The sequence below is a fragment of the Bos taurus genome, chromosome 15 (assembly GCF_002263795.3).
Source record: "Bos taurus isolate L1 Dominette 01449 registration number 42190680 breed Hereford chromosome 15, ARS-UCD2.0, whole genome shotgun sequence".
Lineage (NCBI taxonomy): Eukaryota > Metazoa > Chordata > Mammalia > Artiodactyla > Bovidae > Bos > Bos taurus.
The window spans coordinates 18,210,248-18,228,081 of NC_037342.1; the positions used below are offsets into that span (position 1 = coordinate 18,210,248).

General features: G+C 41.1%; 1 protein-coding gene across 1 annotated transcript in view; it reads right to left on the reverse strand.

Annotated features, from left to right (window-relative positions):
- The window catches only part of EXPH5 (exophilin 5), a 34,815-nt gene extending 23,241 nt beyond the window's left edge, over positions 1 to 11,574 (reverse strand). The window contains 2 exon segments of the mRNA XM_059875078.1: positions 1,638 to 1,683; positions 11,356 to 11,574. Coding sequence (XP_059731061.1) covers positions 1,638 to 1,683; positions 11,356 to 11,546 — 237 coding nt within the window. The 5' untranslated portion in view covers positions 11,547 to 11,574.
- Between the last annotated feature and the right edge of the window lie 6,260 nt (positions 11,575 to 17,834).

The window sequence follows — 17,834 nt, forward strand, 5'->3', positions numbered from 1 at the left end:
CCACCAGGGAAGCCATCCTGGCATAGGGTTCTGTTCTTTTAGAGAACAAAGCTGTATACATGCCAGTTCAGTCCATTTCTCGGTTACAGGCAAGCCTACAGGTAGGGAGCAACAGCGGTTCATAAGCACCCAGGGCTTTGGGACTGATGAAGCTGTAGGCATTTTTGACTTCTTGTGGTAGAGTTACAGAGACCTGGGTTTTCTAATCCTGACTCTCCCAAGTATCAGTGTGACTTTGAGCATGATCTTTAAATTCTCTGAACCTCAGTTTTTTCATCTTTAGGTGGGCATAATAATAATACCTACTTCATATATTACCTCTGGGTATTAAATAAAATGATCTATGTTAAGTGCCTGGATGATGATAAGCTCTCCATGAGAGTGTAGCAGTTGCTCCTGGTGTCATGACTGGGGCTCAAGCATATAAAAGAGAGAGATAGGGTTCAAAGTTACTGAGAAAGAAGTAGCATTAATCTTGAAGAAGAAAGGAGGCTCACTTTTGTTTGTGAAACCAATCACAATTGGGAAACTTGGAGCTCTGTGGGAGATTCTTTACTTGACAAACAAAAGTGAGATATATGCACTCCTCACCAGAATTCTATCCCATGCTTTTTGAAAAAAGAAGAGAGAGAAAGGTTTAAGTGTTAGTACTACAGGCAAAATCTATTGAAAAATGCCTCTACCTTCCTCCTGCACTCTTAGGTGCCTTCAAAACTCTTTCTTCCATCTCCAAACCATATATGAGTTGTACAGAAAGACAATGGTGTGTGTAGATCAAAATGCAAGAGGGCAAAAAAAGTAAGAAACAGAAAACAAAGCTTCTCAATCTTATAAACATGTGAACTCAGAGAAATTGTGGAGGTCCTGTTTGGTCAGTGCCCTCATGTAGCTTGTTCTGTCCAGATGCTTTTCGCCTATCAGTGGCTTCCTCTTTGACTACAAATGATGATCTTACCCAGAAGAGGTCTTATGCAGACCCACCTTGGTTTGCAAGTTTATTTGGAAATTTTCAAAGCTGGTTTCCATATGCTTTTGATTTTGACAGAATCAAACTGAACTCTCCCCTTTTTACATTCCCTGCCCAAATACAGCCTGCCCCCTGGAGGAGAAGGGGACAACAGAAGATGAGGTGGTTGGATGATATCACTGACTCAATGGACATTGAGTTTGAGCAAACTCTGGGAGATGGTGAAGGACAGGGAAGCCTGGCGTGCTGCAGTCCATGGGGTTGCAGAGTCAGTTGGACATGATTGAGCAACTGTAAAACAACAATAAACCTTCAGCAGTCTTGCCTACAGCTTGCTACAGTCTGAATGTCTCAAATTGCGATTCCTCTGCTACTTTCAAATAAACTCTTCCTCCATCCAACATTTTAGGGCTGTATAGGACTGACAGGTGGTAAAATAGCAGAGACAGTGGCAAGGTCTCAGGCAGAGGCTGCTGTTTGAGCATTTCAGTACCACAGCCAACTGGAAACCAATCACAATTGGGAAACTTGGAGCTCTGCAGGAGAAATCTAAGCTTCTAAGGTAAATTTAAGACTGTACCAAGGAGAATTCTGTTTAAATATGTAATCAACCAGGAATTACATTAATTCTGAATTATTCAGCATAACCTTTAGTTCTTTGGTTACTTACCAAAGCGGTTCCCCTCACAGACACAGAAGGTGTGTGGCCATCACATCTGTGGAAAGAATTTGAAATAACTTCTTTGAAAAGAAATGCCTAAGTTTTGGAAAATCAATAGCACATTTTCTATTATATCTCCATATCTTGAGAAGATATATTTCTGATGCTCAGTAGGGAGATCTTTCACAGTGCACTGCTGAAAAATCTCTCAGAAACATTTTCTTGTGCTTGCTTAGGATCAGTGTTTTACATCTTTGTCACTCAGGTAGCCAAGAAAAAAATACATAATAGTGGCTTTTTACTTGAACATAGCATTAAGACTTAGTAACAGAAATAGTTACATTTGTGAGTACTGTGTGCCAGGCAGTATTTGTATGCTCTATAGACAAGTTACCTCATTTAAACACATCACTCTTGTCAAGTGGATGCTGTGACAGCTCTCATTTTACAGATCAGATGGTGGAGGTGCAGAGAAGTTAGAAGACACTATACAAGGTACATAGTGGCTGAACTCAGAGCTGGCCACAGGCTGACTGAATCTAGAGGTCTCCTTGATCAGTATGGCACATAGAGTATTCTTGCAAATGGGAAACAGATTTTCTGCTTCTGTATATTTTTATTTTAAAGAGATACTAAGTCAGAACCAGACCACAATTAATAAGGGGATTTTTTCAAAAGGCAAACCTTACAAAGATGACTTCAGGATGCTTATTTTTATAAGTATGTCTTATTTATTATTAGAGCATCTTCAGTTCAGTTCAGTTCAGTCACTCAGTCGTGTCCAACTCTTTGCGACCCCATGAATTGCAGTACGCCAGGCCTCCCTGTCCATCACCAACTCCCAGAGTTCACTCAGACTCACGTCCATCAAGTCAGTGATGCCATCCAGCCATCTCAGCCTCTCTTGTCCCCTTCTCCTCCTGCCCCTAATCCCTCCCAGCATCAGAGTCTTTTCCAATGAGTCAACTCTTCGCATGAGGTGGCCAAAGTACTGGAGTTTCAACTTCAGCATCATTCCTTCCAAAGAAATCCCAGGGCTAATCTCCTTTAGAATGGACTGGTTAGATCTCCTTGCAGTCCAAGGGACTCTCAAGAGTCTTCTCCAATATCACATTTCAAAAGCATCACTTCTTCGGTGCTCAGCCTTCTTCATAGTCCAACTCTCACATACGTAACCACTGGAAAAACCATAGCCTTGACTAGACGAACCTTTGTTGGCAAAGTAATGTCTCTGCTTTTCAATATGCTATCTAGGTTGGTCATAACTTTCCTTCCAAGGAGTAAGCGTCTTCTAATTTCATGGCTGCAGTCATCATCTGCCGTGATTTTGGAGCCCCCCAAAATAAAGTCTGACACTGTTTCCACCGTTTCGCCATCTATTTGCCATGAAGTGATGGGACCAGATGCCATGATCTTCATTTTCTGAATGTTGAACTTTAAGCCAACTTTTTCACTCTCCTCTTTCACGTTCATCAAGAGGCTTTTTAGTTCCTCTTCACAAGAACAATTATGCTTTTACTATTTATATGGCTTCTCCAAAATTCAGTAGAAGGTGAAAAAATTTTAAGACCTAGGTCCAAAATTGAGATGAATTTTGATTTTTTAAATCTATAATCCTAAGTAAGTGTGTGCAGCCTGAATTGCAGAGTAAGAGTTAATAGAAACTAGGAAAGTAATGCTCAAAATTCTCTAAGCCGGGCTTCAGCAATACATGAACCATGAACTTCTAGATGTTCAAGCTGGTTTTAGAAAAAGCAGAGGAACCAGAGATCAAATTGCCAACATTCACTGGATTATCAAAAGAGCAAGAGAGTTTCAGAAGAACATGCATTTCTGCTTTATTGACTATGCCAAAGCCTTGACTGTGTGGATCACAATAAACTGTGGAAAATTCTGAAAGAGATGGGAATACTAGACCACCTGACTTGCCTCTTGAGAAATCTGTGTGCAGGTCAGGAAGCAACAGTTAGAACTGGACATGGAACAACAGACTGGTTCCAAATAGGAAAAGGAGTACTTCAAGGCTGTATATTGTCACCCTGCTTATTTAACTTATATGCAGAGTACATCATGAGAAATGCTGAGCTGGAGGAAGCACAAGCTGGAATCAAGATTGCCGGGAGAAATATCAATAACCTCAGATATGCAGATGACACCACCCTTATGGCAGAAAGTGAAGAAGAACTAAAGAGTCTCTTGATGAAAGTGAGAGAGGAGAGTGAAAAAGTTGGCTTAAAGCTCAACATTTAGAAAACTAAGATCATGGCATCCAGTCCCATCATTCATGGCAAATAGATGGGGAAACAGTAGAAACAGTGGCTGACTTTATTTTTCTGGGCTCCAAAATCACTGGAGATGGTGATTGCAGCCATGAAATTAAAAGACACTTACTCCTTGGAAGGAAAGTTATGACCAACCTAGACAGCATATTAAAAAGCAGAGACATTTACTTTGTCCACAAAGGTCCATCTAGTCAAGGCTATGGTTTTTCCAGTGGTCATGTATGGATGTGATGTGAGAATTGGACTATAAAGAAAGCTGAGTGCCAAAGAATTGATGCTTTTGAACTGTGGTGTTGGAGAAGACTCTTGAGAGTCCCTTGGACTGCAAGGAGATCCAACCAGTCCATCTTAAAGGAGATGGAAGGACTTTCATTGGAAGGACTGATGCTGAAGCTGAAACTCCAGTACTTTGGCCACCTGATGTGAAGAGCTGACTCATTTGAAAAGACCCTGATGCTGGGAAAGATTGAGGGCAGGAGGAAAAGGGGATGACAGAGGATGAGATGGTTGGATGGCATCACCGACTCAATGGATATGGGTTTAGGTGGACTGCGGGAGTTGGTGATGGACAGGGAGGCCTGGCGTGTTGCGGTTCACAGGGTTGCAAAGAGTTGGACACGACTGAGTGACTGAACTGAACTGAACTCTTGTATGACTCAGAGCTCTTGTATGAAGTCAAGTCCTCTCCTTCATTAAGAGCACAGAAGAAGGAATCAAGAATTAAATAAACTCAGACTAGGTCAGATCAGTTAAAATTGTCAAGATGCAGTTTTCCTTCATTCAAAGCCCTAACTGCTTCGTGGCTCTTGAAAGCTGAGCATAAAACCTAGGAGGCCAAATAATTTTACATTTAAAATATAACAACATGTATTAAACATGAAATTAAAAGATGCTTGCTCCTCAGAAGAAAAGCTATGATAAACTGAGACAATGTATTAAAAAGCAGAGATATCACTTTGCCAACAAAGGTCCGTATAGTCAAAGCTATGGTTTTTCCAGTAGTTACGTAAGGAAGTTAGAGTTGGCCCATAAAGAAGGCTGAGCAGAGAAGAATTGATGCTTTTGAATTATGCTAGAGAAGACTTTTGAGAGTCCCTTGGACAGCAAGGAGATCAAACTTGTCGATCCTAAAAGAAATCAACTGAGTATTCATTGGAAGTACTGATTCTGAAGATGAAGTTCAATACTTTGGCCACCTGATATGAAGAGCTGACAATGGGAAAGACCCTGATGCTGGGAAAGATTGAAAGCAAAAGTAGAAAGAGGCGGCGGAGGATGAGATGATTTGATGGCATCACTGACTCAACGGATATGAGTTTGAGCAAACTTAGGGAGATAGTGAAGGACAGTGAATCCTGGTGTTCTTGGGGAGTTCATGCTGCAATTCATGGGGTTGCAAAGAGTTGGACACTACTTAGCAACTGAACAACAACAAACAAAAACAGCATATATTTTATAGTTTAGCTCAAAATTTAAACAGAAATTAAAATTAACATGGATTTTTCATATTATTCTGAAGTACCAGCTCTATACTAATAATATTTAGAAGTTAAAATATTGCTTTTATTTGTACTCTTCCTTTTCATACGTCTTTATTGAGCCTGCCTGCCTTCTACATGCTAAGTACTATTTTGAGTGGTTTGAAGGAAATAAATATGACTGATATAGAGACTGTTCTAAGAGGCTTTGTGACAGGAAAGATTAGGTACATAAAGAGCCAAAAGGCAAGCCACAATGTTATAAGGACAATACAGGGGCTTAAGTAAAATGAAAATGCAGAGGGGCTGGTGAGCACTTGCCGGGACGAACTGGGAAAGTAACAGGGAGAGAAGGTGCTGGCTGAACAGGTATGAGAGCCTAAGAACACCAGGAGCACAAGCCTGGAGATGTAAGACAGCAAGGAAGCTGGGAACTGACAAGTAATTCCATTTGCCTGCAGCCAAGAGAACATGCCTGACTGTGAAGATTCTTCCCAAAGTCCTGCGGAGAGGCCAGCCTCTTGGTGTCCCTGCGCAGCTCAACATTCTCATCAGCTGATTGGGGCCCTAGCCTGACTTGGAGTGAAGGGGAATTCCTAAGGATGGCAGGTGGCACAACTGGGAAAGAGTGTCACTGAGAGTGAGGGTGTGCTGTGAGTGCAAGGATGCACGCTCCCTGACAGTGTGCAAGGCCGTGGGAGCCACTGTGGATCGAGGTAGCAGGCAGGGTGTAGGACTCAGGAGGCTTGGAGGCCCAGAGTCTCCACAGTCACTTCCAGGCCTGCTGTAAATGTATGTTATAATACTGTAACATATTCCAGTTAGTGTATGTTTCTGGTGTGAAGGGCTTCCACTTGGAGACTGACTAAAACAACAGTGCCGTCACAAAAACCACGCTGGTTAAAGTCCTCTGGATTTGGGTGATTTCAAGAGATAGAAAGCTATCTCAGATGCATTTGTTCATAAGTCCTACTAAGCCATACCCTAATGATCTCTCACGTATATTCCCACACTGCCAGCTATAGACAGAGCAGTTTCTCAGCCTTGGTACTACTGGCATTTCTTCAGTGTGGTGGTTTATCACATGCATTATATGATGTTTAGCAACATCTCTGACCCCTACCCACCAGATGCCAATAGCACCACCCTTCAGCTGTAGAAACCAGAAATGTCTTCAGACATTGTCAAATGCCTTTTGGGGTGTAAAACTGCCCCTGATTGCAAACCACTGAGCTAAAGTGAGTATCTCATTATGTCACTTTTCGGTTTAATGAAAAACATAAATACAATATGCACATGCGCACATGCATGAAATACACCAAAATATTAGTGCTTGTTCAGGTCAGTGGGTGAGAGGGGTGATATATATATATAAAATAAGGAACTATTTATACATATACAGTACATATAATAAGGAAAATAATGGTATTCTTAGAAAGGGATGAATGTCTCCCTGCTGTCTACAGGATCAAGACCAAGCTCCTTAGCATGTATAAGGTTTCCACATTCTGGCCTCTGCCAAATACTCCCACCCCACCTCTTATCAGTCTCACCTTATACTGGGTCACTGAACCTCAGTGACCTAGATGGATTCTTGCTTTTTTCTAGTTTCTGAATCTTTGTTGTGTCATTCTTTCTGCCTGGCACAACCTCCCAATTCTAAATTGCCTAGCTCAGTCCTATATGTCCTTCAGACACTGGCTCTCTTTTTCCAGGAATGCTTCTGGTTCTCCAGTCTGAGTTAAGTGCTTCTCCTATAACAATCTCATGGCATGAATGCCATGCATCTACCACAGCACTCACCATATTACACCATAATCATCAGTGTATTCACTGATGTCACTCAGGTTGCAGCTAGGCCAGAAGGCATCTCTTCTCAAGATCCTTACTGTCATTTGCCTGAAAATCACCATAATGAATATATGAATCCATGATGATTGTAATGTGATTGTCACTTCCTAGAGTTCTGCCCAACTGTGCACAGTCATCTGGTGTTCCCTGCTAGATTTTAAAGCCCTCCAGCTGAGGACTTTGCCTTGTTTTCACGATTTTATCTCCAGATCTAAATGCAGTATCTAATCAACAGAGTAGGACTTTGATGAATAAGAGAAACTATCACATGCCAGGAATTCTGACGGCCCTTACCATAGTGGGGGGTAGGAAGCTCTGCTGCTGTAGCTCCCAAACCTGGATAAACATCCGAATATCCTAGAGAAATAAAAATCAAGGGCCCCACTTCAGACCTGAGTCAGAATCATAAGGCTGGGGCCTGGTAATCTGTCATTAGATTTAAGTGCTGGTGAAATTCTAATAATGATCAACCAGATCAACTGGGAACCACTCCCTGTGTCTTGCTTCTCCCTCCTGTCACCACAATGGGTGCCACACCTGGGATCACTGAAGGAGCATTTCCAAAGAAGGATTTGCCTTACTCTCATTTCGCCTTTGATCTAGGTGTCTTACATTCCTGTGTCCTCCAACTCAAACCTAGGTACTTGGCAGGAAGAAGGAAGATGGTATAGTAGGACATTTGGAAAGAGAGAAGGAGGAAAAGAGAAAGAGAGACAGAAAACAGAATTCAGGGAGAAAAAGTTACCTGCTCTTTAAACTTTCCAAAATTGCATTTGAACTTTTTGCTTATGTAAACAGAGGTTGCAACTAGACTGCTGGACTGCTGTGTACATCCTGTGATAGATCAGACAAATTTGGGCATGTCTGAAGAGCAGCTAGGGGGCCTGGATCGATCCACCAAAACACTTTGCATCCTCAGGTGAAAAAACCATCCTAAAGGGACAGGGTAGTCAGCATGCGCGCCCTCACTCCAGGAGAGCAGCTGTCGCTCTCTGATCGCAGCATTGTGCTGAGTGCTTACTGTATGCTACACACCGTGCAGGTCCTCAAAGGAAAGAGGTCAACTTAAATTTGACTGCGCATGTTACTCATGAGCCTTATGAGCTATTTCTCTTGTACTTCCTCTTTGCTCTAATCCTTGGGACTACAACAAAGGGAAGAGTAGAGGGCAAAACAATGCACCGCCCGAAAACCAGCATAATGAACTGGGGGCACGTGGCTTCACAGCTTCGAGAATTTGTAGGCACAAAGATAAAGGGCCCCCTTGCAGGATGACTTCATGGTGGAGTGTGTTGGCTCATAGGACAGAGGGTGGCACACCACCTATTCACGGAGGGGAGTAATCAGTGGGATAATGGGGGATCTGGAACAAGAAAAAGTAACTGGAGATACTATCGGGCCGCCAGGAAAGCTGCATTTATAAGTTCATGGCATACACTGTTAGGTACTTGCTGAACTACGTGGAAGGCATTTGTGAGGCAACGGAGTTACTGAAATTCTGCGGTGGGGGCTGAGTACCATATGTCTCAGATAATAAACGCCCCCAAACAAGATGCGAGAAAACATAACTTATAGGGAAATGTTAAGAGAAAGATCTGCAATCCTGTAAGCCCTCGGTATCTGTGGGTTCTGCAGACTCAACGAGCCATGGATGGAGCCCCCATTGGCTGAATCTGTGGATAGAGAGCGCTATCTGTACATTTTTAATAAGATACTCGAGCATCTGTGGGGTTTGGTATCTGCAGGAGGTCCCAGAACCAATCCCCGACAGATACCAAGCTACAATTGTATATGTATACTTTTCTTGAATTTGCTGGCTAGCAATAAATGATTAAAGCACTAGTGGAAATTATTTCTTTGTTTCTGGGGTTGTGGTAGAGTCACAGAGAGTACAGTTTAATTATTTACAAATAGGATTAAAATAATAATGGGATAATTAGGTAGTACATAAATTTGGGAGGAGAAACTTCAGTAGTCATATTTGAATCAGAAATGGCAACAGTTTTTGCCTTTTTGTTAATTAATGAAGTCACTATGTTCCCACAGCTTTCTGGGGGTTGGCCTTCTTTCTGTGATTTGCAGAAGATCCTCTAAAACTGCTTGGCTAACTTGTTCTCCAGAGGACCGAGTGTGACAATGTCGAGTTTTGATGGCTTCAGCAAGTAGAAACCTGACTGCTTCCCAGCGCAGGATGACTGTGCTTCCCCCGGGGCCTTTGTCAGTTCCTCCCACTGTGCTTATAGGCAAGGAGCCGCTCCTGTCTGATTCTGAAGCTTGCTTCTGTATTTTGAAAAAGATCAGAACTGCTGAACGAAAAAAGCTCCACTTAATAATAAAGAGCCCCTCAGACTGTATGACCATTTACTGTCCTACCACAGTCCTACATACCCTTAAAAACAACCTCTCCCCCAATACACACATTCAAATTCAGGATTTAGATCCAAATATTTAGGTCATGCTCATATTTAAAAATAAAAAGGGTGTATTTTTATGCTTTATCTTCTGAAACCTACTAGGAGCAAAAAACAGTGTATTTGTTACATTTTAAACCAGCACAATTACAGTTTGAAAATAAAATGTATTTAAAGATGGCAAATCTGAAAACTGTGAAACATAAACATATGCTTAAAGGATAAAATTTGTTTCATTTTTATATGTTGTGTTTGTCTGGTTAAATAAGTCATTTTGGTATTTAAGAAGAACAGTTGCTAAACAGAATTTTGCAAGAGTTTCATTAAAAAAATTTTGATCTATAACCAAAATCCATGATACCCAGAATGAAGACTGTTTTTTTTACCTTCTTTGATTCACTTTTGCAGCAACTTACAATATGAGCTTGAAATTAACTTGTCGGTTACCTCAACTTTTCCTAGTTTACTAATGTTACATTGTTCAGCTACAATAAAACTCTGCCTTAAAGAAAATTACCTGAAACACAAATTACATCATAAGCCCCAACCACCCCTCAAATTAAGAATATTTCTATTCTCTTTAAAAGAAATATTTCTTATAAAGGAAATACTCAATTTTAAATTGTCAAATGAGAGAATTACTAGTGTTTTAAACATTTTTACAAAGAAAAGCAACTCACCGGTTTGAAGAGTATTTCCTTGTAAGCAACTCTCGTAGAAAACAATCACAAAAATCTACACTTTGTTCAGCTCTTCAGTATTTTGTCAAGGACAAAAACAGCCTCAGCTGAAAGCTGGAAGTAAAAACCTTCCATTCCCCTAAGAGGGGAGGACAGAGCTGAGTGAGTCTCAGAAACTCTTCACATACCTCGCCAGCTGCTTGCTGCCTACTGTTTTTCAGCAAGAGTGACCTCCAACACCTTTTACTTAGCACTGCAGTGCACACTTAATGGCACACAAGAAACATATCACGTGCCAAGCCAACACCTTAAGAGGGTGGGAAGCTTTTCAACCAGGAAGACATGCTGAAAATACTTAGCAGTCAGCTCAATTGCACATAAGCAAAGACTTGCTTGTTTTTCACAAAACAATCCAACAGCATAATGAGTCAAGACGAACTGATTTACAGTTTTCAACTGGGAATCAACTGGAACCATACCTCCATTGCTCTCAAAGCTTCCCTTTCTTCACTTGAAGTTTAAGTTCCAGGCAACTACAGAAGAATGGCTGCTCTGAATATTTGTAATGATGGTAACATATTTTTCTCTGCTTCAAAATTCAGATTTTCTCTACTCTTTGTTCATCTGATTTACGTTCATTTACTCTTTATGCCCCAACTCTCCTGACACACATACTCCTCCAGTAAGGAGTAGTTTTGATTTAAATGTATCTTCATGACCAGGAGATAGACCAGGCTCTTGGAGCAATGGAAAAACTGTCAATAATTGTTTCTCAACATTTAACCCATTATTCACCTTGTCCACCTCCTGGGACTTGTGCCATTGGTTAGAAGTTGGATTTCAGACAAGCTCAGTTTCAAAGTTTCATAAGGACTTTGTCCCTTACAGAGCTCAGCCCCGTTTCCTTTGTTACTATCTGGAATTAAATGCTAAGAACAAACATTAAACATTCTGAACACAAAACAGGCTGCTGGCCTCTGGGATCCGGTAACTAATGAGCTGTCACATGATCTGAGTTTACTCACCCTGTCTGTCCCAGCGATTGAAGCTTTGAAGTCTCCTTTCTGGATTTTCTGAATGAGAACAAGGAAGCAAATGATGATCTGAAGCTCAGCCGAGAAGGAATGGATGTTGGGTTTCTTTGACTGAATATATTTTTAGATCTTGATGTTTGTAATTCCACAGGGTCTAAATGAAAATTATAAAAATTTTGCATGACTAAAATATTTTCAGGTAAATATATTGGAGAACTAATCTCTCTTCACCGCCCCCCCCCACCCCACGCAGTCTAGAAATGCAGGCATCCCTATATGAACTGGGGGGTGGGGGGTTCATCTCTATATGAACCTCAGGAACTAGGGGCACTCCTGTGCCATGGACGGTTCTGCTCATTGGGAAAAAAACCTCACAAAAAGTAGGGAGTCTTTCGATATGTATTGTGGACTGCAGTTCTATAGAACGTCCCTCCCCCTATTCCAGCTTCAAGGCTTTCTCAATGTATCTTCCCCATGGCAAAGCAAAACCAAAACTTTGTTAGGGACCTCATTCAATTCTCATGCCACTCTTAACTAACATGTCCTTTAGAAATCTTTATTTTGGTGCTTTAAAACCATCGTGAGACACTACATAACTTTTCATATCAAAGAAAGTAAAGGAAAAGCATATTAGACCCTTCAGAGTATTTCTTATTCCCATCAAAAATCTATATCTGTGTATATGTATTTGCTACATATATACTTTATATGTGGGTAAGCATGTAACATAAATATGTATAATATATGTACAGATAATATATAGTATTATTTATGAGTACTAAAAATTCTAAGGCAAGAGCTCAGCTCAGTCAGTTCAGCCGCTTAGTTGTGTCCAATTCTTTGAGACCCCACGGACTGCAGCACGCCAGGTTTCCCTGTCCATCACCAACTCCTGGAGCTTGCTCAGACTCACATCCATCAAGTCAGTGATGCCATCCAACCACCTCATCCTCTGTCATCCCCTTCTCCTCCTGCCTTCAATCTTTCCCAGCATCAGGGGGTTTTCTAACGTGTCAGTTCTTCTCATCAGGTGGCCAAACTATTGGACCTGCAGCTTCGGCATCAGTCCTTCCAATGAATATTCAGGACTGATTTCCTTTAGAATGGACTGGTTGGATCTCCTTGCAGTCCAAGGGACTCTCAAGAGTCTCCTCTAACACCACAGTTCAAAAACATCAATACTTCAGTGCTCAGCTTTCTTTATGGTCCAACTCTCACATCCATACATGACTACGGGAAAAACCATAGCTTTGACTAGAGGGACCTTTGTCAGCAAAGTAATGTCTTTGCTTTTTAATATGCTATCTAGGTTGGTCATAGCTTTTCTTCCAAGGAGTAAGCGTCTTTTAATTTCATGGCTGCAGTCACCATCTACAGTGATTTGGAGCACAAGAAAATTAAGTCTGTCACTGTTTCCATTGTTTCTCCACCTATTTGCCATGAAGTGATGAGACCACAAGCCATGATCTTTGTTTTTTGAATGTTGAGTTTTAAGCCAGCTTTTTCACTCTCCTCTTTCACTTTCATCAAGAGGCTCTTTGCTTTCTGCCATATGGGTGGTGTCATCTGCATATCTGAGATTATTGATATTTCTCCTAGAAATCTTGATTCTAGCTCGTGATTCATCCAGCCCAGCATTTCACATGATGTACTTTGCATATAAGTGAAATAAGCAGGGTGACAATATACAGCCTTGACGTACTCCTTTCCCAATTTGGAACCAGTGTGTTGTTCCATGTCTGGTTCTAACTGTTGCTTCTTGACCTACATACAGATTTCTCAAGAGGCAGGTCAGGTGGTCTGGTATTCCCATCTGTTTCAGAATTTTCCACAATTGGTTGTGATCCACACAATCAAAGGCTTTAGCATAGTTAATGAAGCAGATGTTTTTCTGGAATTCTCTTGCTTTTTCAATGATCCAGCGGATGTTGGCAATTTGATCTCTGGTTCCTCTACCTTTTCTAAATCCAGCTTGAACATCTGGAAGTTCTCGGTTCACATACTGTTAAAGCCTAATTTGGAGAATTTTCAGCGTTACTTTGCTAGTGTGTGACATGAGTGCAATTGTGTTGTAGTTTGAACATTCGTTGGCATTGCCTTTCTTTGGAATTGGAATGAAAACTGACCTTTTCCAGCCCTGTGGCCACTGTTGAGTTTTCCAAATTTGCTGGCATATTGAGTGAAGCACTTTAATAGCATCATCTTTTAGGATTTGAAATAGTTCAGCTGGAATTCCATCACCTCCACTAGCTTTGTTCATAGTGATGCTTCCTAAGGCCCACTTGACTTCACATTCCAGGATGTCTGGCTCTAGGTGAGTGATCACAAGATCGTGGTTATCTGGTCATGAAGATCTTTTTTTGTATAGTTCTTCTGTGTATTCTTGCCACCTCTTCTTAATATCTTCTGCTTCTGTTAGGTCCATACTGTTTCTGTCCTTTATTGTGCCCATCTTTTTTTTCTTTAAGTGTTTTTTTATTTCTGGCTGTGCTGGGTCTTCGTTGGTGCTTGGACTCTTTTCTTGCTGTGGTGAGCAGGGGCTGCTCTCTCGTGGTGGTGCGCGAGTTTCTCACTGCGGTGGCTTCTCTTGCAGAGCACAGGCTCTTGGGTGATCAGGCTTCAGTAGCTGCAGCACGTGGGCTCAGTAGTTGTGGTGCATGGGCTTTAGATGCCCTGCTGCGTACAGAGTCTTCCTGGACCAGCGATCGAACCTGCGTCCCCTGCACAGACAGGAAGATTTTTAACCACTGGACCACCAGGGACGTCCTATTGTGCCCATCTTTGCATTAAATCTTCCTTTGGTATCTCTAAGTTTTTTAAAGAGATCTCCAGTCTTTCTCATTGTATTGTTTTCCTCTATTTCTTTTCATTGATAACTTAGGAAGGCTTTCTTATCTCTGCTTGCTATTCTTTGGAACTCCTCATTCAGATGGATATATCTTTCCTTTTCTCCAGAGCTACATATATCAAGTCCATCATACTGTAGTACTTTAGACATGTTGACATGCTGGTAGTTACAGTGTTAGAATGTCTATGGAAGACATTTGTTTGAGCTCATTTATGGGGTTTAAGTTACCAAAGTACCAGAAGGGTGGAAGCGTCTCTACCACCTGTTCTCCTCATTCTCTGTTCTCCTTTGCCTCCCCTCCTTTGTCTCCCCCTCCTTCTGCACCATCATTCCATTTATTTAAATGCTACCATGTTAGGACTCAGTACTTTATACATATTATTTTATTTAATTCTCAATAACCACCATATGATGATCATACCCATTTAAAGATGTGAAAATTGAGGCTTACAGAGAGTCACATGAATTCTGATAGAATCGAGAGGAGAGAGAGAGAGAGAGGATATTTGAATCCAGCCCTTTTTGATATTGATGCCTGTGTTCTTAACCACAGTGCTGTCTTGCATGACTATAAAAACACCCGCCCCCACCAAGACATCACAGTACCTTTTCAGTTCACTCTTTTTATTGTGCACTTTTGTCCCTTATGATTTAAAAATAGTCCTAAACACGGATTGGTTAAATTGGAGATCCACTGAACCTTTATCTACAATGAAGAGCCATAAAGTCTCACCATTTTCTGTCATCCCCTTTCTCAGCCTATGTGTAAGCGGTTGTTTTAACATTTGGCTAACATCTGTTTCATTACAAAACTTTTTCCTTTGAATTTCTTCAAACCATTCACCAGTCACTCCTTGAAGCCATCTGATATCCCTCTTTGTCTTCTGGAGTTTGCTGAAATAAAACAAAAATACACAGGCTTTAAATTTCTTCACATGAAGTGCAAACTCATGTGATGGGTTAAACTTTACCTGGTGGAGGAGTTGCATAACCTGTAAGTCCAGGGGAAAATTGGCTCTAGTTCAAGTTTCCTTTTCACTACCCTACCATGTATGTATTTTGACTGTAATCATCTAAACACGATGACAATCTTAAAGTTTTTCCTAGTAGTTGAAATAATCAAGTTGCTGAGGACATTGTGGGTTGAGCATTGTGCAAACCTGACCTGATAATGCAACTGATTGATAGATAATTTTAATGACATGGAGAAACTAGAACACTCTAGTTCTGTTTACTCATTCATTTATTTGTTAGCAATCAGATGTTTATTGAGCAATGTTTACGCAACAGGTCCTATAACAGATGTCAGCAGCAGTTCTTGGTTGCTTAGTCATGTTCAACTCTTTGCAGTCCCATGGACTAGAGCCCACCAGGCTCCTCTATCCTTGGAATTTTTCAGGCAAGATTACGAGAGTGGGTTGCCATTTGGGTCCTTATTTGCCCATCCAGTGGTCAAGAAGAAAAGCTTACATGGAGAAAAGAAATTGCTAAATGTAATGGTCTTAGATAATGCAATTCTTTAAACACAAAATCACAAAAGCCTGTGATGAGGGCGTGGCTAATGCTCAGTAGTAAGGGAAAGTGTGATTTGAATTTAATAGGAAAAGTTATCCAAAGCACAAATGTGTCTGACCCGTACTTCCAGAATGTCAGAACTGAAATTCTGCTATTGTTTCTTTTTCCTTCTCTCCTGTCCTTATCTACTTAGTCTTCTTTCAAATGAAAATGCTGCTCTAAGTTCTTAGTTAAATCATCAGTTTTGACTTTTTTTTTTTTTTAAAGCAGATCATTTTTTCCATTTGAGGAAGACCCTAGAACTGTTTGGAAATGAGAGATGTTTAATCCAGAGGGAGACTGCCTTGGACAGAGGTAAATAAAGCAGGAAGGGGAGTCAGAAGAACCTAATGACAAATTTCATCAAAGGGTCAGGTTGACAAACTTCTGAAGAAAAAAGCCAGGCTTCTTGTTGGGCTCCAAGCTTGGGAAATTCTGCTGCTTTGGAAAGAATTTCTTATGACTCCACAGTTGCTCTTTATCCAGGGTCCTCTGTGAAGCACAAATGTTAGAGACTCTGTACTCCTAAGAAAGCGGTGTGCAAGACAGCTGCAGAATGGCTAACTTGGGGTTAAAGGCAATGAACTGTAATGGTTGCAAGTCAGGTTCCTGCTTAGGGCTATGATACTGTCATCTTATAAAATAATCAAGAGGGAAGTCAGAGGCCATCCTGTCCAGACTTGCATTTTGAAAAGCATTAAGCAGCAATCATCACATCCTGTCCACATACTTTGCATTAGTCCCTTCTATTTTGCCATTGCTACCCCTCTAACACGTAGTCACTCCTGTCATTCTTACAGACTAAGATACTACAAGTACCTGCTTCTAACCAGTACTGACTGCTGTCAACTTATCCATACCTTATTTATTACTGTCTCACTTTTTTTTCCTTTTTTTGGCCATGCCACACCGCTTGCAGGATCTTAGCTTCCCAACCAGGGACTGAACCCTGGATCCAGGGAAGTGAAAGTGCTGAGCCCTAACCACTGGACTTCCAGGGAATTTATTATTCCATGTTTATACATGACCTTTAGTGTCTCAAAGCCCTCCCAAGTGATCAGACCACAACATTCAGCAGCACCCCTGCCCACTTCTCAAAACATCCTTCTCATTTCAGAGGACAGTCAAGCTACTTGACTTGGGAACTTTCTAGTCTTTATTTTCTTGGGCCCCAAAATCACTGAAGATGGTAACTGCAGCCATGAAATTAAAAGACGTTGCTTCTTGGAAGGAAAGCTATGACAAACCTAGATAGCATATTAAAAAGCAGAGACATAACTTTTTCAACAAAGATCTGTATAGTCAAAGCTATAGTTTTTTCCAGTACTCATGTATGGATGTGAGAGTTGGACTATAAACAAGGTTGAGCACTGAAGAATTGATGCTTTTGAAATATGGTGCTGGAGAAAACTCTTGAGAGTCCCTTGGACTGCAAAGAGATCAAACCAGTTAATCCTAAAGGAAATCAATCCTGAATATTCATTGGAATGACTGATGCTGAAGCTGATATAAGCATCTGAATGCAGAGTTCCAAAGAATACCGAGGAGAGATAAAAAAGACTTCCTCAGCGATCAATGCAAATAAATAGAGGAAAACAACAGAATGGGAAAGACTAGAGAACTCTTCAAGAAAATTAGAGATACCAAGGAAACATTTCATGCAAAGATGGGCTCGATAAAGGACAGAAATGGTATGGACCTAACAGAAGCAGAAGATATTAAGAAGACGTGGCAAGAATACACAGAAGAACAGTACAAAAAAGATCTTCATGACCAAGATAATCACAATGGTGTGATCACTCACCTAGAGCCAGACATCCTGGAATGTGAAGTCAAGTGGGCCTTAGAAAGCATCACTACGAACAAAGCTAGTGGAGGTGATGGAATTCCAGTTGAGCTATTTCAAATCCTGGAAGCTGATGCTGTGAAAGTGCTGCACTCAGTATGCCAACAAATTTGGAAAACTCAGCAGTGGCCACAGGACTGGAAAAGGTCAGTTTTCATTCCAATCCCAAAGGGCAATGCCAAAGAATGCTTAAACTACCGTTCAATTGCACTCATCTCACAT